The 26,385-nt window shown below is 48.1% G+C and overlaps 1 protein-coding gene across 3 annotated transcripts; it reads right to left on the reverse strand.

Moving 5' to 3' along the window:
• Window positions 1–1,701: 1,701 nt before the first annotated feature.
• Window positions 1,702–26,362, reverse strand: POFUT1 (protein O-fucosyltransferase 1). 3 transcript variants are annotated; one of them, XM_032605542.1, is made up of 7 exons: window positions 26,153–26,362; window positions 25,004–25,125; window positions 21,380–21,562; window positions 20,112–20,224; window positions 10,522–10,714; window positions 8,815–9,057; window positions 1,702–6,014 (listed from the first exon to the last, which is right to left on the reverse strand). In XM_032605542.1, the coding sequence occupies exons 1-7, from the start codon at window positions 26,283–26,285 to the stop codon at window positions 5,826–5,828; spliced, it is 1,176 nt and encodes a 391-aa protein (XP_032461433.1). In that variant the 5' UTR covers window positions 26,286–26,362; the 3' UTR covers window positions 1,702–5,825. The 3 variants fall into 3 exon arrangements, with proteins under 3 accessions (XP_032461433.1, XP_032461435.1, XP_032461434.1); XM_032605544.1 differs by lacking the exons at window positions 1,702–6,014; window positions 8,815–9,057 and adding an exon at window positions 9,422–10,022 and having other exon boundaries at window positions 26,153–26,347; XM_032605543.1 differs by lacking the exons at window positions 1,702–6,014; window positions 8,815–9,057 and adding an exon at window positions 9,422–10,280 and having other exon boundaries at window positions 26,153–26,347.
• Between the last annotated feature and the right edge of the window lie 23 nt (window positions 26,363–26,385).

A 26,385-nucleotide genomic window follows, 5' to 3' on the forward strand; every position in this document is an offset into this window, starting at 1 on the left:
TTTTGTTCCTTCCCTTCCCACTCTTTACCTGACTGGGCTTGGCATTCTGGGCTGATGATCCATAAAGGATTAGCTGTAAAAACAAACCAAACCTCATCCTTAAAGATGTTATTTCAGGGGCTTCCCTGGTGGCGCAGTGGTTGAGAGTCCACCTGCCGATGCAGGGGACACGGGTTCATGCCCCGGTCTGGGAGGATCCCACATGCCGCGGAGTGGCTGGGCCCGTGAGCCATGGCCGCTGAGCCTGCGCGTCCGGAGCCCGTGCTCCACAGCGGGAGAGGCCCCAACAGTGAGAGGCCCGCGTACCGCAAAAAAAAAAAAAAAAAAAAAAAAAGATGTTATTTCAAGGGAAAGTTCCCAATCCTGAAATAAACCAGGTTTCGAGTAAGAATTTGAATTACTCCTGACAACATAATCCAGAGAGCAGGATTTGCCTTCAGGCTATGGGTTTTTTCTGTCAACCTCACTAAGGATAAAGAGAAAATTGAAGCAAAGGATCTTTATTTTCAGGCCAGGGAGAGATTATTATTATTGCTATTATTACCATTAAGCTTCCTTGAAGTGAACAGAATGTGGACATGAGAGCTCAGCTTTCTTCCGTCCTCTATCCCATCTCACCTTCCTTGCCCCCTTCCTGTCCACTCCCTTCCATACTTTTGGAGGATCTATAAGGACAGCATTTTCCCAGCTTTGGTTCCTTTGAACACCAGTTTCTCCATTTCTGCCTCATCCACAACCCACCTCTACTGGTAGTTACTTAATTTTTAAAAAACGTAATTCCCATCATTTTGCTTATGTAAGTTTGGCCCCATCCTAAAACAATGAGATCCATTAACTGAAGGGCTTGACTATCTAGCTGTATATTTCCCCCAGTGCACAAAAAAGAGAAAAAAGTCAATGTTACAACACAAACTGAGCACTACTGGGCACCTTGCACAGCCACGCCGCTGACCACGCTCGGTGGAAACTTCGAGGAGTGCCAGAGAGGCACCTCAGTGAAGGCCCTGCATAAGTGCTTGCTGGCTGACCACAGTGCGCCATCCCCACAACCTTGTTATCAGTGGTGCTCAAACTTTAGCTGCTGGAGAGCTTGTTAAAAGATTCCTGGGCTGCATCCGCAGAGATTCTGATTCAGCAGGTCTGGGGTGGGGCCTAGGAGCCTGCATTTCTAGCAAGTTGCCCCAGATGATGTCGATGTTGCTGGTCCAAGGACCACAGTTTAAGTAGGTCTTGGGCTACTGGGCGTCACAATCACTTGTAGGTGCTTAAGACGCAGATTCTTGGGCACTGCACACCAGACACTGATTCCTCAGACCTGGGTGGGTGCCCGGAATCTGATATATCAACCAGCACTCCAAGGAGCCTCCAGAGACCACCATTATTAACACCTGGAACTCACAGGTGAGGTGGAGAGGTGAGTGACCCGCATCGAGGTCACTCTGCAAATCAGGGACAGCTCCTCCTCCCCATTGCTTTGGCCCTAAACCTCAGAGCATTCTGGACTTCCCTCTTCTCTCCTAACCCCACTTCAGTGTGTCAGCAAACCCTATAGGCTCTTCCTTTGAAACATTCAGATTTTCTTGAAATCTGGACCTTCAGCTTCAGGACCTTTGCACATGCCGTTTCCTCTGCTTGAAAAGTCTCCAGCACATGGATTTGGGAATGAGACAGTAAATGAAACAAGGCTGGTGAAACGTTGAGGATTGTTGAAACTGAGAGTTCATTTTATTACTCACAATTTTTATGTATATTTGAATCTTTTCCAAAAAAAAGTTTTTATTTTTAAGTCTTGATCTAACAAATCCACTTCTGGGAATTTATCTTAATGAAAATTTTAGATATAGAAAAAGACAAATAAAAATATTTTCCAAATAATAGCAGTGAAAAATTGGGAACATAGTAAGTTCTCATAATAGGACAACAATAAGCTATGGGACACCCCTCAATGGAATTTTATATCATTAAAAACATTTATTCAGGCCATGTACCAACATGGAAAACATGATATACTATTAAGTGAAAACCAGGACATTAAGTTGTAAATACTGCATGATTAAAACTATGCAAAGACTTATATCTTTAAAAAAGACTGAAATTTTTAAATGATTTTATACATGCAGCATCTGACCACTTCCCACCACCTTCAAGACAATAACCTTTGCCTAAGCCCCATCGTCTCTCTCGCCTGCATCCTTGTGACAGCCCCACATTGGTCTCCCTGCTGCTACCCTTCCTCCTTCCCATCTCTTCTCCATGTGGCAGCCAGAGAGGCCCTTCAAAAATGTAAATCAGGGTTTCCCTGGTGGCGAGGTGGTTAACAATCCGCCTGACAATGCAGGGAACGCAGGTTTGAGCCCTGCTTGGGGAAGATCCCACATGCCGCGTAGCAACTAAGCCCATGTGCCATGACTACTGAGCCTGTGCTCTAGAGCCTGCGAGCCACAACTACTGAGCCCTGGCACCACAACTACTGAAGCCCGCGTGCCTAGAGCCCGTGCTCTGCAACGAGAAGCCCGCGCACTGCAATGAAGAGCAGCTCCCGCTCGCCGCAACTAGAGAAAGCCCGCGTGCAGCAACGAAGACCCAATGCAGCCAAACGAAAAAAAAATAACCAAAACTTAAAAAAAAAAAAGTAAATCAGACCATGACCCTCCTCTGTTCAGACCCAACAAGGCTTCCCATATCTCTCCAAATAAAAGCCAAGTCTTGACCTTACACTGCCCTCCAGGCTGTAGGATGGGTCACGTCACCTGCTCTCATCTACTCTGTTCCCTGCCTCGCTTCTGCCACTCCAGCCACACTGACCTCCTTGCTAGTTTTCAAACGCTCACTCCAGCTTCAGGACCTTTGCACATGCCGTTTCCTCTGCCGGGAAAGCACTGCCTCCAGATCTCTGGATGAGTGCGCCCCTCCGCCCTCCATAGTAGCTCTTCAGAGAGGCCTTCCTGAGCTCATCTAAACCAGGACTACTCCCCATCTGCACCCACCACGCCCTTTATTTTTCTTTAGAGCACTTAACTAACACCTCCCACAGTACATTTGCTTATTATGTCTTCTACTTTATTAGAATGCAAATTCCTTGAGTACAAAGACTTTATGTCTGATCCTCTGCTGAATCCCACAGAGCCTGGCACACAGTGGGTCAATAAACACCTGCTGAATGAAAGCATGTTGAATTAAGCAACCACCCAAGAGAACTGTAAGCTTCATGTGGGCTTTCTGTTTCTTGGGTGATCCCCCCTCCCTGAAAGCTCCTGGCAGTGGCAGACCCACGGCTGCAGCCCAATGGGGATAAAGGTGGCTGACCATTTCTCCATCCAAAGCCTCCACAGCACACAGCATAAAGTGTATCCTGTGAACTGGAGGAGCAGAGCATGCTGGCTAACAGCACTGACTTTTGGAGGTCAAATCCGGGCTGACCACTACTGGCTGTGTGGTCATGGGGAAACTGAGAATCTTCTGAGCATTAATTCTGCCCTGTGGGACTTCCCTGGTGGCTCGGTGGTTAAGAATCCGCCTGCCAATGCAGGGGACACGGGTTCGATCCCTGCTCCGGGAAGATCCCACATGCCGCAAAGCAACTAAGCCCATGCGCCACAACTATTGAAGCCCACGCACCCTAGAGCCCACTCGCTGCAACTACTGAGCCCGTGCTGCAACTACTGAAGCCCGTGCACCTAGAGCCTGTGCTCTTCAACAAGAGAAGCCACCGCAATTAGAAGCCTGCACACCGCAATGAAGAGTAGCCCCCACTCGCCGCAACTAGAGAAAGCCCACATGCAGCAACGAAGACCCAACGCAGCCAAAAATAATTTAAAAAAAAAAACAAATTCTGCCCTGCCCAGAAGTTCCTACTTCCCAGGGCTGAGGTGGGGGCTAAACCAGAGAATGTCCACAAAGCACTTAGCAAGCAGTGCCTGGCGCAAAGGAGGCATGCAACGAGAGGCAGTCAAATTATCAACAGCCATGTATTTGCCTTTGTCTGTTTCACGTTCACAACGGGCTCTTATACATGCTTTATGTGATTGGGGCTGTTCAACAACCCCGTCAGTTTTATCACCATTTTATAGGTGAGGAAACTGGGTCAAAGGAATAAAGTACTCGCCTACAAAACACACTGAATCTGACTGCAACTCCAGCACCCTCACCTCCAGAGACACGAGGATTTGGCCGGCCCATTAGAGCCCCAGACTCTAAGGTGTGTGCCTAGTGTGGGGCAGCAAATGACGTCAGGCAGAAAGCCACACGCCCCCAACCGCCGGATGGAGGCAGGGGTTCCCATGTCCCACAGTGAGGCTCGTGAACAAGTCTGAACAGATAAACCATCTCTCAGAGTCCACCCAGGATTTAAAACATTTCCCCCAGAGGGAAAATTCAAATGTCCTTTCTGTACAGTTTCTCCTGCCAAGAGTTGGGCGGCAGCTCTAAGCAGCGAATGCCACCTTTGGTGTTTGAGATCCTTGTTGCCCTGCAGCCTCTGATTCAGTCTGCCATGAAAACAAAGCATCTCTTCCCAAAGGTTACCCAAGGGACACCGCTGCATGGAGCTCTGGGCCTGGCTCTCATCAATCTCCTCTACCTTACCAGGATTGACTGTGGCCTTCTGAGGGAGGTCAGATGGCGGGGAAGTGATCGGCAGGTGTTAGACATGAATTTTAGAACCACAAGGCCAAAAAATCAGACTCTCAGGAGTCATGAATTTTTACAACTACAGCATCTGAGAGACAAAGAAACTTAAGACTGTTAACACCTTAAGCCTCATGGGCTTGGCTGAGATTATACTGGATGAGATGGGCAAAAAAACCTGGGAATCCAATGGCTCCTGGGAACTGAGCATCTTTGATCTGGTCAGAGGCTTAGTGAACACTCCCTTGTGAGAATATAGTCTGAGGGCTCCAGCTGCAGGAGGAAGGCTGGGAGGACAGGCCTTGGGTAGCAGCTTAATGGCAAAATTCTACAACCAGGCCGCTTGGGACATGAGATCAGAAGAGGAGACTTCAGAAGGATCCTGCCAGGCCAGCAAGTCCTGGCCCTGGTGAGGTGTTATGAAACCCTGACGGTGCCAGGTTTGTGGCAGGCCACCAACTACCAAGAGACTTTGAGAGCAATACCATGATGGTCTGGCTTGACGGCAGGTGCTCCTTGCCGGGAATGCGCTGTGGGAACAGCACTTAGCCGTCTTCGGGGTACTGACAGCACTGTGATTGATAACTTCTATTTGCATAGTGTGTACAATGGAGAAGAGTGTTTGTGCCCCAAAGCCTGGCAATGGCCTAGGAAAGGGGGGCTGACAATGGCTCCGGCCAGGCAGTGGGGATGAGTCTGAGGGCCACCTTGGGGGTCATCTGGAAAAGCGGTCAATACACCCACCCACCCCTGGCCTTATCCACATTCTGTTAAGGTCACTTCAGGTACCTATGTTAATGAACTTCACTGATTTTTTAAAATGAGGGAGAGTTCTAGGGGAGTCATGGCCTTGTATCAAAACTATAAAAATCTCTCTATAAAAAAATCTCCCCTAATACAGTTCAGCATCCCAGGCTGCTCAGAGCAGGGCAGACCAAAAGACAGGTGCTGGACTGCTTTGCTGGTGTGAGAAATTCCCAGGAGAAGCAGCAGGGAGCACATGAGAAAGGGAGATGGTCTGGCCACTAGAAGCTTGGAAGTCCCGTGCCCTGGGAGATGGACTGTCTTCCTACTCCTCCAGGAAGTCCCTGGTACTTTTTTCTGTTCTCTGATCCTTGGGGATCAATCCTGGGAGCACCTCTGGCTGCCAGGCCTGGCTGGAGGGAACAACTCAGACAGGCGGTATGCTCCAGGTAGGATCAGAACTCATCCCGCAGCTGAGGGGGACTGTCCATGCCGAAGAAGGAGGACTGCCTCCCCTGGAGGTCCCGTTCCCGCTTCACGAAGGCAGTGAAGGAGGAGACACAGTTGCCAATAAAGTGGTCAGCTTGGCCGAGGATGTACAGGTCGATCTGCGCCACCTCAGGCTTCAGACTCACCACGTTCACCTGCAGGAGGAAGGGCAGGGTGTTTTAGCCAGGGTGCAGGCCTAAGTGGCCAGCTCAGCCAAGGCCTGCAGCCACCTGCCACCTTCTTTCCCTGTGCTGAAGTCACAGACAGACAAGGAAGCGCACAGATGATTAAAATGCAGGGTCGGGGCACCTGAGGGAAGTGCTGCCCAGCAGCTGCCTTAGCCCCTCAGCTGCAGACACACCACTCATTCACACTCTGCCTTTGCTTGCTGGTTCCCTCTGTCGGGAACGCCTCTTCCCATCCATCACAGTCCTGACCATACTCTTAAGGTTCAGCTCAAGGTCACCTGAGGGGCTTGGCTTCTCCCACCAAACCATGATCTGACCAAAGCGCACCCCACCCACTTGGTTCTGCTGCCTGGATGCCTCCCAAGACTTAAGTCCTGTCCAATCTATCCCCGAGATATTCCCCAAAGGTGAACCCTTCTCTTGATGGATTACTACTCCCTGGCCAGTCACCATAATCTTTTCTCCCCCAGGTCTATTCACCAAATGAAAGTAGCCAAAGGAAACTTTTTCAGATTCCCCTACCCGCCTACTCCTCCCTCTACCCCAAGCTGAGCACCCTTAACTGGTGTCCTACTGCTCTTCAGATAAAGATGACAAATCTTGAATGTGGCCTATAAGGCCTGTTCAGCTGCCTCTCCACCTTGAGCTCCAGCCACTATACCAGTCTCCCTTCCACCTCAGGACCTTTGCACATGCTCTTCTGTCTGGAGTGCTTGTCTCTTTGCTCGGTTAACTCCTACTTAACTCTCACCCTGCAGCTCAAGTCACACCTCCTTGGGGAAGCCCTCCCTGGCTCCCCCATCTAGTCCAGGCTCCTCTGCTCTACACTCTCACAGAACCACGTTCTTTTACTTTGTAGTACACATCTCAGTTTGTAGCTTTCACTCCTTAGTGATTCTCTGGTTAACGTCTGTTTCCTGCACCTGACTGGGGCTGGGGCCACGTCAGTTTGCTTGTCGCTGCTGGCTGGGGTCTGCCTCAGTATGCATCTGTTGACTGGACAAGTGAGTGAATGAGCCTCCACACCCAAGCCTGGCCCTCTCTTGTGGCGTATCTTATATTTCTTTGCAAATCTCTTTTCCTGAGTTTAGACTGTGAGCCCTGGAAGGCAGCACCACATCTTATTTATCAGTATCACCGGCTCAGCACTTGCCCAGCTTAACAGATGAGCAAGGCTTAGTTCAAGAGGAAGGGTGGGCTGAGCCTACGGAGAAGGGGGCTGAGTGGTGGAAAAGGGCAAAAACAGTGGCACAGGAAAAGGAAATAGAAAATGGCAAGAAGCTCAAGGTATAACAAACATACCAACTCTAGAAACTCACAAAAAAACTCCCTGGGACTCTCCAAATGGGGGTGTGGGCAGAGTTGGGGCTGAAAGTGCTTTGCTGTCACACAGAGATTTCTGATGTAACAAAAATCATCATCTTGCTATTTGGATTGCAGCATAAAAATAATAGCAGCTTAACCATGGCCAAAATCCCCTGAACAATTCCACCCACGCCCTGAAACTTACCCGCTCTGTGTCATGCCCACTAAAATGAGCCCCGAGACCTCCTGGGTAAATTCTATTCCTTCATGGGACTTTGGTTTTCTCAGTTATAAAACACAGGGCTTGGGTTAGAGGCACTCCAAGGTCTCCCGGCTCTGATATTCTTCTATAAAGCGGGTGGGTGGGGACCAGAATGCTCTGACTCGGCACTTCCTCTACAAGCCGGTAAAAGAGAGAAAGGGAGCCCCTTGACATAAGCCAAGGGCACCCACTGCTAGAAAGCGGATGTCTGTCTTTTAAGGTCTGCACAAGCATTTAGGGCCTTCATTCACTCAAAAGTCTTATTGAATGTTCACTATTAACTCCGTCATTTTATCGATACCTACTTAACTTATTATCTATTCTTCGCTCATACAGTAACAAGCCTGTTCTATTATTTACTCATATACTGAACACCTACTATTCACCACCTCTTTAATCATTTACTAAGCACAAAAGAGCCTTCCTTGTATTCATCAACCACCTACTTCTACTATCAGTGACAGCTAACTTTATTCAGCACTTATTTTTTACTGGACCTGTTTTAATTTCTTTTTATTTGATCTTCACAATTACACTATGAGATGTAGGCACAACTCTCAGTCCCCTTTTATTGACGAGGAAACAGAAGCACAGAGAGGTAAAGTAACTTGTGTAAGGCTGCACAGTGAGTAGAGCCCAAGTCCTCTGGCTCCAGAGTCCATGCTCTTAATCCCTCTGCTGCACTGGACCCCTACCAAGGGCCCACTCTTTATGGCCTTATTCACCAAACATTTACCAAGTGTCTACCACGTGTCAGGCACTGTCCTAGACACTGAAATGGCAAGGCGGGGTCTCAGACCTGGAGGAGGTCAAAGCAACAGGCTACACCCTAAGGAGTAGAACAGTGAGTCCACCTTGGATCCTGCCTTCAAGGAGTCACAACTGGGAAGAAATAAGACCTGTTTCTACACTAGTCTCACAGTCTAGAAGGTGTCTCAGGAGGAGATGTGATAAAGTGCTGTTACAGCTCCCAGTAGGGATCCATTAGCGACAGGAGTGGAGGGAAATCTGCGGAGCACCTGCGGAGGTGTCTGAGCTGGGGTTTAAAGAAGGGTAGGAACTGGAAGGGAACCTGATGTTCAAGTAAAAGCCTGGTGGTGGGAGGACGTGAAGCATGAGGTGGGAGCGGGCAGACCACCCTGGTGCTTCCTCTGATTCCCTTCCTGCTGCCCTCCCACCAGGCCCACGCCCCATGTGTACCTTCCCTTTGAAGAGCTGCTGGATCTCGGGTACATAACTCTCAGAGTCAGTGGCAATGTAGACCGACTGGGCGTTCAGTGCTGTCACCCAGAGCTTCAGGGTGCGCCTGATTTCCTTCAGGTCGGGGAGGCACATGGTCATGGTGAGCGGGGCGGTGGTGTGGCGGCTGTAGCCCACGCACTGCGGGGAGGCCATAAAGTGGGCGCCGGCGGTCCCGTCCTTCAGCATGGCGCACGCATTCTTCTGTGGGGCGGGTGGGGACAGAGCTAAAGACGGTCACCGCCCGCAACCCCAGAAGCAAGAGCCGGGAAGGGGAAAAAGGCAGGCAATACAGGAGGAGCGCAACTATTTTTTTTTTTTAAAGCATTGAGGGAAGAGGGAAATGCTTCAAAACAGTTAACGGTGGTTATTTCTGGGTAGTGGGATATTGGCTTTTCACAATTTTTTTTCTTGGTATAACTGCACTATCTGGGACTTCCAGCAGAATTCTGAACTGTGGTGGTGACGAAGGGCAGCCTTGTCTGATTTCTGACTTCAGTGGGAACACTTCTGATAGCTCCCAAGAAGTACGTGTTTGCTGTGGGTTTCGGAGAGATAGCCTTTATCAAGGTAAGGTGGGTCCCTTGTATTCCTGGTTGGTTAAGAGTTGTTTTTCTTCTTTTTTAAATCATAAATGACTGTTGACTTTTTATCGAGTGCTTTCTTGGCCTCCATTGAGATGATTATATGATTTTTCTTCTTTGGGTGTTAATATAGTGAATTTCCCTGCATTCCTGGGATAAATTTTACTTGTTTGTGTTCTTTAATATGCTACTGGATTTTAGTTGGTAATATTTTACTTAGGATCTGGGCATCTATGTTCTTTATGAGAATGGGCTGTACTTTCCAGAGTTGACCTTATCTGAGTTTGGTATTAGCATTACGCTAGCTTTATAAAACAAGAAAGCATCTTATATCTTCTTATGTTCTAGGGAAGCATAAATGGGAACTATCTGAAACCACTCACAAAATACTCTGGGCCTGGCTCCTTTACTTTGTGGAAGGGGGCAGGAAGGGGGGCAGGAAGGGAATCTAGTGGGTAAATGTGTGATTGCTTCCTCAATTGACACTGAATGAATTGTGATCTACTTTCTATACTTTTCAGTATTTTTCAAGTTTTCAACGATGAGTATTTCTCACATACATACATATGTATCTTCTTCTGTAAACTAAGGAGATTGTCTACATTACTCCAGTTATTTCCACAGGGAGGATAAGCTGATGAGTTTTCTGCACATTTAAGCAGCTGCCAAACTTGGAGGATGACATCTTCATTTCTTGGGAGCCCCACCCAACCTCCAGAGCTTGTTTTTCAACAAGGAGTCTACTGGCTAAACACTGAACTGGGACAGAGGACTGTGGGCTATGGGGCTCTTGCTGGCTTGCTGTCTGACCCAGAGCCTAGCTTGATACCTCAGTTTATCCATCTGTGAAATGAGGATAAAAATGGCAACTGTTAAAATGGAAACCGTCAAGCAAGTGCGCTGGAGCTACATTTCTGACGTGTCTGCAGTGGGATCGTGGGGCACAGTCCCGTGAACTCGGCCAACTGAGACCTCTCTACCCTGGCTAGGACGTGGTGCAGTGGGTTCAGTGTCCAACCCCCATAGGCATGGGCCCTGCTCGGAGATGTGTCCATCCCGGCCACGAGAGGAAGGGGGAAGTTACCCAGTCGGAGCCAATGCGCAGGTGGATGCCCACATAGGGTCGGATGAGGTGGGCACGGATCTGGGCCTCCCCTGTCCTCACCATCTCATCTGACCACACCATGTACTTTTGGAGCGGCCTATGCTCCTCCAAGACAGGGAACTGGGCCGGGGCCCCTGGCAGGGCAAGCACTGGATGTTCCTCTGGAGAAAATCTAGGCATGAGACAGAAGGAGAAGAAGTCAGACAGAGAGCGCACAGCGAGTCCAGCCGCCACCCCCATGGGAGAAAAGACGGCATTGCACCATGCCCCAGAGACCCTGCGGAGGGGCCCCTGCAACCTGCAAGAAGCACAGGAGGTTGTGAAACCCCAACGGGCTGATAAGAGACCTTGGCAGCGGCAAGAGGCACAGTATGCAATACCGTCCCGCCACACGGAATTTACAACTCTCTTTGATTGTTTAACAATTAAAATTTACAGTAGAGCACTCCAACCTTTTGTATGTCATGCTGGCTTCCAATCTGTGGTGCGGTAATTCACTCCAGGTTGGGGTGTCTAGACGGAGTCTTTGCCATATTACCCACACAGTGGGATCGGGAAGTGCAGCTGCTGACAGGTCACACTCCCAGGGAATGTGTACGCTGGATGAGACCACTCACTCAACATTTAACACATTATCTATGGATTGCCTACTATGTGCTGGGGGCCAGGGGAGAATGAGACAGGCATGGTCCTTGCTCTCATGGAAAACACTAGAGGTCTGTAGATGCCCCCCACATACCCTGCCGAAGGCTCTCCCTCCCCCTTGTTCACAATGCACCTTGTAATTATTTTACCCCTGAGTCCAGAAAAGTCTGCTGGACTCAGGCTTCAGAAGTCAGTATCTCTGCGCCCCTAGAACAGTAATGGAAGCGCTCAGTAAAGATCTGTTGACTGAATCGAGTGAGGAGCAAACCTGTGTTCCCTCATTAGCTAAGCCCAGACTATATTCCAGCAACATGAAATGCCCCGCTCTTCCATAAGCTTGCAATGCACTTTCAAAGTACAGATCTCTGCAGACTTCTCCCCTCTACCTGGTACGCCTTCCCTATGCCAGCCAAAATCCTTTTCCTGAAATCATGAAATAGGTACAGGCACTCTGGAAAAGTTTGGCAGCTTCTTATAAAACTAGACGTGCAATGACGATATGACCCAGCAACTGTACTCTTGGGCATTTATCCCAGAGAAATGGAAACCTATATTCACACGTGAACCGGTATGCGAATGTTCACAGCAGCTTTTTTCATAATAGTCAAAAAGTGACTGGTTAAACAAACTGCAGTACATCTATGCCACAGAGCACTATTGCAGTAAGAAGGAACCAGCTACTGATACAGGGAACAACTGGGATGGATCTCAAGGGAATTATGCTGAGTGAAAAAAGTCTGCCTCAAAAGGTCACATACTGTATGATTTCGTTTATTGCCAGGGGCTAGGGTGTGTGTGTGTGTGTGTGTGTGTGTGTGTGTGTGTAGGGAGGTGGGTGTGGTTATAAACTGGCCACACAAGGACCTTTGTGATGTTAGAACTGTTTGATATCTTAACTGTGGTGATGGATACACGAACATACACACGTGATAAAATTGAATAGAACTAAGTATACACACACACAGAAGTGAGTACAAGTAACACTGGGGAAATTTGAATAAGATGGATGGACTGTACCAATGTCAATATCCTGGTTGTGATACTGTGCTATAGCTTTGCAAAATGTTAACATTGGGGGAAACTGGGTAAAGGGTACATGGGATCTCTCCGTATTAATTCTTACAAGTGCTTGTGAACCTACAGTTATCTCAATAAAAATTTCAATAAAAATTTATTTAAGGGCTTCCCTGGTGGCGCAGTGGTTGAGAGTCCGCCTGCCGATGCAGGGGACACGGGTTCGTGCCCCGGTCTGGGAAGATCCCACATGCCGCGGAGCGGCTGGGCCCGTGAGCCATGGCCGCTGAGCCTGCGCGTCCGGAGCCTGTCCTCCGCAACGGGAGAGGCCACAACAGTGAGAGGCCCACGTAACGCATAAAAAAAAAAAAAAAAAAAATTATTTAAAATTTCAGAGCATACAGGATAATACTGAAAATAATTTAACAGTCCACAGAGCTGTGACCCAAATTAGCAAATATTAACACTTTACTTTGTTTCAGATTTTAAAAAATATACACCTGAATAAAAGCTCTATCCTATGATCTCTTTTCCACTTCCTCATCTTTCCAGAAGATACTGTGGTTTCATGCATGATTACACCTTACTATTTCTATTAAAGGGTATTATTCTGTGTGCTCTTTACACAGTGCAATGGTAAAAGCATGGATGGTCGAGCCAGATGACCGTGCTCTAATGTTGACTATGCCACTTACTAACTAGGGCAGGTGACTTAACCATTCTGTGCCTCAGTTTCCTTATCTGTATAATAGAGCTGATAACAGTTCCCACTTCACAGGGCTGTTGAGATCAAATGGATTAATATAAGCATAGCATTTAGAACAGTGCTTGGCATGTAGAAAGCTCTCAGAAAATTCTCTCACCATCACCACCATCATCATCACCATATTGCATGTAACCTATTTCAACTTTTAAAAAATTCAACTCAGGGACTTCCCTGGTAGCGCAGTGGTTAAGAATCTGCCGACAGAAGTCCGATCCCTGGTCTGGGAAGATTCCACATGCCGCAGAGCAACTAAGCCCGTGCACCACAACTACTGAGCCTGCACTCTAGAGCCCGCGAGCCACAACTACTGAGCCTGTGTGCCACAACTACTGAAGATTGCATGCCTAGACCCTGTGCTCCGCAACAAAGAGAAGCCACTGCAGTGAGAAGCCTGCGCACCACGACGAAGAGTAGCCCCCACCTGCCACAACTAGAGAAAGCCTGCGCGCAGCAACGAAGATCCAATGCAGCCAAAAATAAAAAATGAAATAAATGTATTTTAAAAAAGTCAACTCTGTTTTAGAGATTTGGCCATGTTGATGGTGTGGGTCACGTGATCGTGTTAGTGTCTCTTGAAGGTTTCCATCTGCATGAATAAACTGCAGTTTACCTATCTAGTCCCCCCTGCTGGTCAGTGAGGCTGTTTCCGATCTTTCCCCATACAACAGCGCTGCAATGGACATGCCACTCTTTCTTCACACCCAACCAAACACCTCGCTCCACAAACACCTTCCAAAGTTCCAAGACCAGTTGCCGCTCCCAAGCCTCAGCTCCTAGGAGAGGGCTCTGTACCACTTCTCCTTTGCTGCCTTCTGCACGCTGATGTGCTCAATAACCACCCTCCCTGTCCACTGCCATGAGGGTAGGCCCCAGGCACTCTTGTTCACCATGATTCCCACACACACTGGTGCAAGGCCTGTGCCAACTAAGCCACAGCAAGTGTTCATGGACAGCTTGGCTCTATCTAACCCTCGTCTTGTCAGACTTTACATGTACATACATGTGACAGGCAATGTTCCAATTACTTTGTGTACATTAACTCACTTGATCCTCTTAAGAGCCCCGTGAGGTAAGTACTACCGTTAGTCTCACTTCACAGATGAGGAAATTGAGACACAGAAAGGTTAAGTAGCATGCTCCCGGTCACACAGCTAGGAACTGGCGGAGCAGGGATGTGAATCCAGGCAATCTCCTCCAGAACCTTTGCTCTTAACTACTATACCTCACTCCCAGCTCCCCCACCCAGTCAATAAGCACCTCAAAAGCCGATTCTGTGACTTATTCTTCTGATTCCCAGCCTAGACACAGGCCTCAACACATAGTAGGTACAATAAATATGTCAGTGAATGAATGAGAATTCAGGGATCTCACCAGAAAGACCAGATCAGGATGTCAGGGGTCAGAGGAAGAAGTGAATAGTAACTGAGTACCTACTATGGGCTAGGACCTCAGCTAAGAGACTTTCATAGGCCACCTTAAAGGGTTTCAAAGCTGTGATCTCCCAGGGGGCTGGAACATTAGGATAAAATCAGAATCTGTTCCCTCCTTGACCTCTTAGAAAGTACCTGCTGTTGACCTTTGGTGAATTCCAAATCTGGAATATGCAGCCCCTCCACATGGATCTGGATCAGCACATATAGCTGTCCCAGTGCAACATCAGCTCTGCCGTGACAAGCAGCAAGAGGCCAAGACTGACGTGCTCATTTGCTCCCAATGAGGGAGGAGAGTGTTGTTTGGAAAGAAAGTGGGGAATAAGGGTCTTGTTTGGGAAGAAAGCTTGACCAGGTCCATCTGTTCACAACCCTGATGGTTGACCCTAAGTCAGGCCCTTAGCCTGGTCACTGTTCAGCTGAAGAAGGCACACTTTCCTGCTGCTGGGTGCAGTGAACCTCTGGGGTTCTTCACCACCACACTGACACTACTGAGATCCCCCTACCAAGCTGGGGTTTCTCCATGCACAGCACCCACATGTGAGCCCAGGATACACCAGTGGATGGATACTATGCTGAGTGCAGAGGGTGCAGGGACATGAAAGAGTCAGAGTCTAGTTCTCAATGTCCCTGACATGAGGAACTACCTTTCCCTGCAGCTCTCTGCATGCCTGGCTTCTTCTCATCCTGCAGGTCTCCGCCCTGCCAGTTACATGTCACCTGTTTATGTCCTCCCAAGGAGGCTGCAGCCTGGGAGGACGATAAGCCACGTGCTCAAACACCTGTTGCCTTCATACCAAGAGAATGGCTCACAGCCTTCCAACAGTAAATGTGCAATAAATAATAAATGTCTGCTCAATTAAGTCTCCATCAGGGTATTCACAGACTCAGAATCAGCAGAGCTGGAAAGATCCTCAGCGGGAAATCACTTAGTGGGGAGAAATAACTCTTATCCTCTTTTCTAGAAGCCAGTTTTCAGCTGGACACACAGAAGCCCCAAAAAAGACATTTCTCAGTACTTCTTGTAGCTACGTATGGCCACATGTCTAAGTACTGGCCAATGAGCTGATGTAAGCAAGCTATAAGGAAGGCTCCTTAAAAAGGTGAGGATGTGCCCTTCTTCTGCCCCTTTTGTCCTTCCAGCTACCTGGGGCTTCATGAGTCATCTTGGCCCATGAGGTGACACTAAGGATAAAAGCCAGTACTGGGGGAATTCCTTGGTGGTCCAGTGGTTAGGATTCCACGCTTCCACTGCAGGGGGCAGGGGTTCGATCCCTGGTTGGGGAACTAAGATCCCGCATGCCGTGCAGTGTAGCCAAAAAAAATAAAAAGCCAGTACTGGGATGGCTGAGCAGAGATGGGAGCCTAACTCCTAGACACAAGGGAGCTGCCATGCAGCCCTGGGTTGCACGGCCCAATCCTTTTACTTAAGAAAACAATGAACTTTTATCTTGCTAGTCTGCTGTTATTTGGGGATTTCTGTTACATGTAGCTAAGTTAAACCTGGTGCACCCGGACCTGTGGCCACCAGCACTTCTAGCTGATATACAAGAGGGTTACTGGTTAAAGGCAGTGGGGGAGGGGAACCAAGCAGTTCCAACTTGGCCCCCGTTGCTGTCCCCACAGCACACAGCGCTTCTCCAGAACTCTAAAACTCAAAGAACAGTTTGAAAGTGACTGATCTTGCTCAATCCCTTCATTTTATAGATAGAGCACTGTGGCCAGAGAAGGGAAGCAATCTGCAGTTACACAGTGAGCCAGGGAAGCGGCTGACCCTTTCTAATGCCATTCTCCCTACACCCATGCCCCTGCCCCCAAAGGACAATTTTCTACAGCAAGAAAGTGTCCACTCTTTAAGAAAATGTTTAAAATACTTAAACTCTCAAAACTCACTCCTGCAAACACTCACAGGATTCTTATCAGACTGCTTCACCAGGGCCTACAAAGCCCTGCACAGTCTGACCCCTGCCCACTTCTCCAATCTCCTGTTCTATATGGCAGGTTAATTCAAGTCTCCTCCCATTGGGTGGGCTCTATGTCCCCTCCCAATAGCATTTGGCAGAGGTAACAGTGTCCCGGATGCCAGGCCCAAGCTTTAGGGGGCCAGCAGCTTCCACCTTCTGTCTCTTGGAGCACGCACTCCCTGGATGCACCCTCTCAGAATCCAGCTGCCACGTTGTCCAAAATCCAAGCCACACGGAGAGGTCAAGAGTATACATGCCAGCCGACTGCCTCAGGTGAGCTCCCAGATGACAGCCAGTACCACCTGCCAGCCATGAGTGAGCCCTCTTGGACATGCAGCCCAGTTGAGCCTTCAGATGGCTCCAGTCCCAGCCGACAGCTGACTGTAGCCATGTGAGACCACAAGCAAGAAGTGCCCAGCTAACCCAAGTGTCCATCAACAGATGAATGGACATCCCACACACATACCCTACCCAATACACTCCACTGGCATGGAGTGGAATACACATATACACACCAGTTAACCATTTTTTGAAATCTCATGTTTTTACATGTTTAGAACTGATCTTGCCAATGATATTTATTTACTAACCTGATAAATTACTCCTCAGAAAAGATAGTTACTCAATTACGAACTATATGTAATAATTTCATTTTAAGTTAATATGTATAGGTATACATTGTATATGTACATAAAAATACACCCATTTTGGAGGGTGGAAGTATACATATCAAAATTCTAATGCTTTTCTGGAGGGGTGATGGGAGTGTAAGTAAGTTTAATTTTCTTATTAAAAAAAAAAAAAAAAAACACCAAATGTGGTGGGTATTCCAAAGAGTATTCATCTTAAGAAATTAGATGTTTAACATGGATTGGAACTTTGTACAGCTGGGATTCCATAAAGAAAATGGAAAAACAAAAACCAAATCAAAGACCTGCCCTGCTAAGCCCAGTCGACCCACAGAACTCTGAGCAATCGTTCTCAATTGTTCCTGAGCTACTGAGTGTTACAGTGGTTTATTACACTGTGACGGACGATGGGAACACCCTACCCTTCTCCTCCCGAAACGCTCCACGCCAGCCACTCTGGCCTTTCTGCCCCTTGACCACACCAAGCTTGTCCTGCCTCAGAGCTTGCAATGTTCCCACCATGAAGAACTACCTTTCCCTCCAGCTCTTGGCACGGCTGGCTCCTCATCCTTCAGATCCGTTATGGACTGAATGTTTGTGCCCCCGCCCCCGCCCCACCACCAATTCATATGTTGAAGCCCCAACTCCCAATATGATAGTATTAGGAAGTGGGCCTTTTGGGGGCAGTTACATTTAGACGGTCATGAGGGTAGAGCCCTCGTGATGAGATTAGTGCCCTTATAAGAGACCAGAGAGCTTGCTCTCTCTCCAACATGTGAGGATACAGTAAGAGCAGCAACTGCAAGTCAAGGAGTCCTTACTAGGACCTGACCACGCTGGTACTGTGATCTCGGACATCCCAGCCTCCAAAAGCATGAGAAACAAATGTCTGTTGTTTAAGCCCCCTAGTCTGTGGTATTTTGTTATAGCAGTCCAAGCTGACAAAGACAAGGTCTTTGCCTGCCAATCACACATCACCTGCTTATGTCCCTCACAGCACTATGTCTTCTGGGACTATCTTACGTAAAAATGTATTCACTGTCTCCCCTGTTAGACTCAGCTCCATCAGGGCAGGGGCCTTATCTGCTTTATTCTTGCCTGTCTCCCCAGCATCCACACCAGTGCTTGACACTCAGGCGGTGCTTCTTACATGTGTGTGGAAGGAAGGCAGCTGCCCAGGTGGTCCTAGCTCTCTCCAACTGCCTCCAGGGACCTCATCTTCCCCACTAGTCTTCCTTTCCCAAAAATTTGGTTGTGAGGCACAAGCTTCCCCAAGCCCTTACACAATTCCCACGACTCAATGATCTGAAGCAAGACCATGCAGCCATGAACACGTGTTTCAGCAACATCGTCTGACTGATGCATCCATGCAGCCTTGTCCCTTCTCTTCCAACCAGGACTGTGTGCTTTTTGGAATTTGCTCTTAGAGCTGCTTTTAGAGCTGGTATCATGTTTTTTTTTTTTCCCCCTGGCATTTTAGAGGCAAATCTCCATCCTTTGAGGACAGGTCTGCCGTCTGGCAATAGCTCTGGGTCATTCAGAGTTGAATGGGGAGAACCAAGCAGGTGATCAAATGGGAGTCAACAATTCCCTATCTGGGATCAACAATGAGGGGGATTAGACTCTGCCAGGACTGAGTATCCTCAGTAGCTCATGAACTAGCTCTGAAGGCAAGTCCCAAATAGGAATTGGCAGCTATTAAAGGCGCAGCTCTTTTCTCTACATTGATGAAGAATGGGTGCTCTGGAGTCAGGCTGCCTGGATTCAAATCCCAGCTCTGCCACTTCAAGCTGCATGACCTTAGGGAAGTGACTTCACTTCTCTCTGTCTCAATTTCCTTACCTGTAAAGCAGAGATGACAGTAACACTTGTCCCCCAGACTCATGGAAACATTAAATGAGCTATTACCTTAGAAGACTTAGGTAGTGAAGATTTAGAACAGCAACTGGCACAAGTAAGCACTAAATAAGTATTAGTTCTTATTACCTATGAAAGCCTTACACACAGACCCCTGCTGCCCAGTCAATAGCTGCATTACCTTGGGCAAGTTATTTAGCCTTACTGAGCTCAGTTTCTTCACCTGTCAAATGGAAATTGATCATAATACCCATTTCATGAAATTTCTCAAAGACTTAAATAAAATAAAGCATGTGAATAATAGTAACAGGTAACAGTGACTGGCCCTCTACTATGTGCCATGTGATTTATACACTTGGAGGCAGATACCATAGTGCTCCTTCCATTAAACCAAGGAGGAAACTCAGGCCAGACAGCTGGAGTGGCTCACTCAGGGTCATCTGAGAAAGAGGTAGGGCTGGGTCAGAGCTCAGGGCTGTCTTATCCTGAGCCTGTGCTCGTTCCTCTGCATCAGTCTATCTTTGGCTAACTAAATGCCAAGCGCTGGGACCTCACAAGAATTCATAAGCCCCTCATGGTTTCTAACCCAGGTCTGACATCTAAGCCCATGCTCTTTCTTGCCACACTACAGCATCAGGGGCAAATGTACTATGTTAGTGTCATCATTATATCTAGACTGTAGCCCGCTGAAGGCTGAGACTGGGTCTTCCTCATTTTTATGCATCACCTCTGGCCTTTGAGCACTACGTCTCATACGTGACGGATGCTCTATAAATATTTCACAGCCTGTGCCTATGCCCTGCTAACCTAGTTTTTGTTCTTTAATAGGGCTTACTGGAGCACAATTAATAAAGCACATCCAATTACTATCAGGATGACATCATTTCTCCGTCTGCACCTGAAGCTGTTTTTCTCTAGAAGCAGCTTCCAATTTTCACCTTGTGAAGAGGAAGGTAACAGGGGAGTGATTCTCACGCCTAGAGGAGGAAATTGAGACTCATGTGACTGCACAATATTCTTTTTATGACATCCTTTATTGGCTGATAAACTCTTGCTCAACCTTGTGGCAGGTCAACGTCCCACCGTGTCAGGCATTGAGATGGGAACAGATCACATAGGATCCCAAGTTCAACAGACACAACAGCCGCACCTTTGGTCTCATACATCAGGGTGTGGTAGAGGGGAAGAGGGCCAGGAAGGTGCTGAATGCCCGTGGGCCCCCCACCTCTCCCCTAATCCCAGCAATGCTGCCCCCTCCACATACCTCTGGATCCACTGGTCTTTGTAGGAGGCGCTGAAGGAAATGCCTGCAAAAAGCTCAGACCTGTTGAAACTCACATGAAACTGATCCCAAAATGGGCCAAAGGGGTTTCCTTCCTAGAGAAAGAGAGTGGGAAAAGGCTTACTGAGCAGGAGGGAAGGCCAGTTGGGGATGGGGCCAAGGGGCTGTGGATGGGGGAACCCTGGGTGATTTGACTCAGGCTGAAATACTCTCACAGGATGGGCCAGTAGGAATATCACGTCGTAATTTCTGGGCTGGGTGCTGAGGAGGGCAGCTCGGCCTCCAGTCTGGTTTTCAGCAGGCAACGTTCACCACAATATCTGAAGGAGTCTTTCCTGCTCGTGTGCCATATGCCGCTGACCCTGCAGCTCTGGTGGGGGTCTGGGGAGCAAGTCAACCTTGGATTTAGGACCATGGACTACGAGCTCCAAGAGACCTTCAAGACCCGGCTAATCCAATGCCCTTATTTTCAAGACGGAAACCAGGACCCAGACAAGACACTTGCTCAAGCTCACAGAGTAAGTGAGGGCAATGTTGGGGCTGTAAGCAAGGTCTCCCTTCTCAAATTTCACAGCTCCTCCAACCACCCTCCTCAGACTGTAGCATAAGCACTGAAACACATGTTGGGGACTGTCTTATTCCAAAAGTGCCAGAAATTTACAACCTTCTACTGATAAATATAACAGCTTTTCATTTATGTGCTGAGAGGCAAGAAATACAAGTTAGGAGGGTGGACAATGGAGCCATATTACCACAACTTATTTGCTATTATGATTTTGGGCAAAATATTAAACCTCTCTTTGTTGCATTCAGTGTCCTCTCTATAAAATGGGGTATTAATAGTACTTTCCTCATGGAACAGTTTAAGGATTAAGTGGGATAATATGTGGAAAGCTCTTAACATGGTACTGGTGTGTAGTAAGTGCTATGTGAGTATTAGTGATTATTACTGATGTGGCACTTTACAGTTTACAAGCACTCTTACACCTGGCCCTCACTGATACTTTATGAGCAAGACACAGCAGGAACTGGTGTCTTTACTTTGTAGGCAGAAGTAAAGGCTCAGAAGAAGCAAAGTCCTCTGCCCAAAGTGACACTGCTGACAAATGCCAGAAATGGGACTTAAATCTCCATCTTTCTATTCTAGGCCCTTCTGGTGCCTTCTCCCACACACTGCTATCGCACAGTGTCTCAGGGGCCTAGAGGACCTGGAACAGGCAGAAAGGATCCCCCAGACCCACAGGACCCACCTTCATGGGGCATGTCTTCTTATCAGGGCTTCGCTGGGCTGCCACCTCAAAGCAGTATGCCACCCGCTTCTCAGGGGGCCAGTGAGTAGGTGCCAGCTTTTCCATGAAGTCCTCCAGGCTGATGACCCGATGGTAGGCCTGGAGGGGCTCCAGCTTGAAGTACTTCTGGTAGGACACATGGAGCTACAGGAAAAGTGAGGAAAAGGAGGGGGCGAGGGCCCCTCCTCAGTATCCTAGTGGCTGTTTCAGAGACATTCATTAAAACCATATACTCTAAGACCCAGACAGCTTGGACTACATGTCAATGAACAACTTTTGATAAAAGATACCACAGTCAGAACGGAGGCTGGGAGAAGACATCTGCAAACTAAAGAACAAACAGTAATACACCTCATATCCAAAAATGCCTACTGATTTATAAGAAAAAAGACAAATGATGCAAGAGAAAACATGGGCAAAGGATAGGAGTGAGCAACTCACAGCAAAGGGAACCCAAATAGCCAACACACTCAAAAGATGTGCAAGCTCACGAGAATTAGGAAAAAGAAAATTACAATGACAACAAGGCACCACTTCTTACCTGTGAGACCAGCAAAAATTTAAAAGCTTAACTCTAATTACTGGAAAAGATACGGCTGATAGTAGAAGTATACATTTTGGAACAACTACTTTGGAGTGTAACCCCTTACAAGCATCTAACAGAATTTTAAAGGTGCCCTCTACCTCCAGGTATTTGCCTTAGAGAATCCTGCCCTTCGTACCAAGAGATGGATAAAAGGATGCTCAGTGCCACAATGGAAGTAGTACAGGAAAAAACTTGGAAGGAGTCATACCAAGACACTAAATCCATGATAGTGGGTGCCTCTGGGGGTGGGGGAGGGACTAGAAGTAGCCTCGAGCCAAGACACACAATCTTTTAACGACTTTATCTATAAACTTTTATTTCTTTTATTAACAAAAAGAAAACATGAAGCAAAGATGAGAAAATATTAATGATTATCATTTCTAGTGGTAGATACATGGACGGTGATTATAGTAATCTCTGTATTTTTCTAGATTTAAGAAAATTTCTTTGAACACCATGAAATAAAATTTAGACTTTATCCTATAGGTCAGAGTTCCCAAGCATGTTCCACTAGTTCAGGTGGGTAAAGGGTTCTGCAATAAAAAGGCTCCAGAAATAAACAGGCCTGGGAAATGCTATGTTAAGCAGGTTTCTTTATGACAGAACTTCTCAGGGCCTTTAATATGCTAACATGCATTTTGAATCTCCAAATTTGGGGGGAATGAGGAATTGAGAACACAATTTCCCAAACTGACTTAACCACTGCACCATTCCTGCACGAGCCATTGATGTTCCAATGAACAGACTTCGAGACCCTTAATTATTAGCAACAAGGTCTTGCTGAAGGATTTTAAGCAGAAATAACGTGAGATCTGCTTCCTTGAAAGATCACTCTGGCGGCAGAAGAAAGAAGGTACTGATGGTAAGATAAGAGGAAGGAGAGGAATTAGGAGGCTACTGCAATGGTCCTTTTACTTGTTCAAGTGTTCATTCAACATGTATTTTTGTTTTGTTTTGTATGCTTTGTTTGGTTTCAACATGCATTTTTGAGCATCTCCACAAGTCTGAGAGATGGGGAAGCATGGACAGGTTAAAAAATGTAAAGGGAGGTGAAGTATAGAGTAAAGGAAGCATTTAGGATGACTTCTGGGTTCCTGGCTCAGGTGAATGGAGGTGACATAAACTAAGGCTGGAAATATAGGTGGTTACACAGGTTTGAGGGGAAAGTTCTGGCTTTGTGAACTTCAGATTATCTGTGGGTCATCCAAATAGACCCAAAGGCGGAGGAGTTAGAAACACGAGGCCTGTGGTCAGAGGAGAGTCTGGGCCATAGGTAAATTTGGGAGGTACGTGGAGAAAAGTGAAAGCCCAAGAGTCAACAGAAACTTATAGCAAAGCAAATAATGGTTATAAAAGCAACTAATATTTACTGAGTGCTGGGTTAGCGCCAGGTGCTGTACTCATGATGTTTCATGGACTTATTCATCTAATTGTAAGAGGTAGGAATACAACCATCTCCAGTCTATTTATGAAGAAACCCAGGTGGACAGAATCTAGGTAACTCATCTGAAGTCACACAGCTAATAAGCAAACAGAAAGAGGAGACGCACCAACATTTAAACAGTGGGTGGGGAGAGAGGAGCCCCTGATGCAGCACAAAGAGGAAAATGTGGATAGGTTGGGCTGAAGCAGGAACAGGCTGTGTCTTGGAAGCCAGGGGAGTAGGAAGTTCAAGAAGGAGAGAGGCACGTGGGGCCAGGTGCCACCGGGAGGTCAGTTGAGATAAAGACTGAGAAATGACTCCTGGATTTGGCAATTCTGAGGTCCTTAGTGGCCTCTGTGAGAACAGTCTCAGTGGGGAAGGGGAGCCCAACTGGGGTAGGTTGAGTAACCCGTAGAAAGCAAGAAGTGGAGACTCTGAAAGACTCCTAGCTGAGAAGGCAAGGTGAGAGAAGGCAAGCAAACCAGAGGGAGACCAACGGGCCAGGTCTAAACTATAACAGTGAGTACAAAAAGTCAGAGCATCAACAGCTCCCGGTTACTAAGGACTCCCTGCGTCCTAAGCACTTTCAATTGATGGCTTCAGCTGATCCTAAGAGGGAGGCATTCCACAATCACTAACTCACTGAGGGAGGTAGCAACAACATTACCAGCCTGTTTTAAAGATGAGGAAACTGAGGCACAAAGAGGTCAAGTACCCTGCCCAGGCTATACGGCTAGTAAGTGGCCAAGCCAGGCTATGATCTCAGGTACTCTGGCTTTTAAACTTTCTAAATACAGGCATGTGCAGGAAAAAATAAAACCTACGTTTTAGGCTGTAAGAATAAAGTACAGTGTTTTGTACATACTAAACATAATTTTTTTGAAGTTTATTAAAAACTTTCAAAGTCAATTCACTAAATATTAATTCAGTTCCTACTGCCAGGCCCCTGGAGTTACATTGTGAACAATGACAGACACAGGACTGGTGGAAGACATAAAGAACATGCAAGAAATTACATGATGCTGGGCTTCCCATGCTAAGGGACCCCTTGATGAGGTGAGAGGCAGTGCTGGAGCCAGACTGCTCCGGTTTGTGGCCCTGGACATGTTATTAACCAACTTGTGCCTCTGTTTCTCCTTCAGAACTGATAATAGCAACCATCACCTCTGACCAACGGGTGGGACCAAACAAGGCTGGAAATGGGAGTCTGGAGGTTCAGGTCACAGGCTCAGGAGTCAGAGAGACATGGGCTTGAATTCCAGTCTACTACTCACAAGCTGTGTGAGTGCGGGTAAGTTACCTAACCTCTCTAAACCCATTTCCTCATAGGGATGTGATGAGAAGGAAAAGAGCTAATCCTGATGCAGTGCTCAGAAACAGTGCCTGGCAGACAACAGGTGCTGGATAAATGTTAGCCAGTTAGCCAGGGAAGACAGTTCTGGTGGGGGGCGGGGTGGGGGGAGGTAGGGCAAACTCAGAGGGGTGGGAGGTAAAGCCTACAGAAAGACTTGGGGTCAAGCAGAGGTGAGCAGGATTAGGGAAAGGTGGACAAGGGTCAACAGCAGGAGGTACTCACATTGGTGAAAGGAGGCCTGTGATGCTGGTACTCAATCCAAGGAGGTACAGCCAGGGTGCGGTTCAACAGCTTTGCAAATGCCAGGGAGCCCAAGAAATGATCAGCCTGGTTCCCAAAGCGCCCTGGATGGTATATTGCAGGTGAAGTGAGGACTATGGCGTCGAGGGCTTGGGGCATGCAAGGCTCAGAAAGGATGCAGAGCCAGGAGTGTGGAGGGCCAGGACACCAATGAGAGCCAGGGGAGCTGGCAGCATGGGATCAAGTCTGGACTCCTGGGTCTGACAGTCAAGGCCCTTCAGGCCCTGCCTCTTCTGCCTCAGCCACTCCAGGTTCTTCGCTGTTTCCCAAACATGCTCTACACTTCCCATCCCCACCCCATGCCTTTGCTCTTGCTGTTCCATCAGCCAGGAGTGACCTTCTACTTCTATTTCCTCCCATCTGCATGTGAAGGGGTAACTCCAATGCCTCACTCACTGGGATCCTTTCACTACCCCTCTGCCATATTCAGTTCCCCTCCTCTGCCTCCCACCTTGGATACGAGTTACTTGTGGTTCTTCACTCTTCCTAGAAGGTCCTTTCCCATTTCCCGGCCTGTGGCTATTTCCTCAGCCTGTGAATGCCTCAGGTGCAAGGTCCCTGTCTGACTCTTTCTGTTATCCCCAGCATGGCATCCATTCATTCATTCCACAAAGATTGTTGAGAGGCCACAATGTGTCAGGCTCTCTGCTAGGTGCTGGGACACAGGAGTGAGCAAGAAGGACAAGGTCTCTGCCTTCAAGGCATTCACAGTCCAGGTAGGTGCCCTATAAATATGTGTTGAATGAATGAAAGAATCGCCCAGAGCCAGCGTTGGGTCAGTGACATCAAGTCCTGCCCCACTAACTCCATTTACTGGACTCGGGGCTGGCTTAGGCCTTGCGCAAGACACATTGTAACCTCTCCCGGCCTCAGTTTTCTCATCTGCCAAACGGAAGGTTGGACACCCCTCGGTGCCCTTGCAACTGGGGCAGAAAGGCGAGGAGCAGGCCCTGCCCCGCGCTGGGGTCCTTTCCTGGACCTGTCAAGGCGTCTCTGGGCGCCTCAGAGAAACTGCTTCTCCTCTCTGGGCCTCAGTTTCCCCATTTGGACAGAAGGCTCGGGAGGCCTTACCCATACATGGGCAGTAGAGCAGGTAACCCGCCGGGTCCCAGGAGCCCACGGGCAGCCCCGGGAACGGCAGAAGCAGCAGCAGGAGAGACACACGCGGCGGCAGGGGCGACGATGCCCACGCGGCGGCTCCCATATCGGCCCCAGAGCCAGGGCGCTCCGCGGCTCGGAGGCGGGGAGGGAAGGAAGGGCGCGAGCGTCCGCCCCGCTCCCGTCAGCCCCCGCGCGCCGCCCGC

This window comes from Phocoena sinus, chromosome 15, assembly GCF_008692025.1.
Source record: "Phocoena sinus isolate mPhoSin1 chromosome 15, mPhoSin1.pri, whole genome shotgun sequence".
Classification (NCBI taxonomy): Eukaryota; Metazoa; Chordata; class Mammalia; order Artiodactyla; family Phocoenidae; genus Phocoena; species Phocoena sinus.

What these genes read in the sequence shown, in the direction of transcription:
- POFUT1 (XM_032605542.1), bottom strand. Translation starts at nt 26,285, where the DNA reads ATGGGAGCCGCCGCGTGGGCATCGTCGCCCCTGCCGCCGCGTGTGTCT. An exon ending in AAAGACCAGTGGATCCAGAG is followed by an intron (nt 10,715 to 20,111) that starts GTATGTGGAGGG and finishes TCTCATGCCTAG; the next exon opens with ATTTTCTCCAGAGGAACATC. An exon ending in AGCAGCTCTTCAAAGGGAAG is followed by an intron (nt 6,015 to 8,814) that starts GTACACATGGGG and finishes TTCCTCCTGCAG; the next exon opens with GTGAACGTGGTGAGTCTGAA.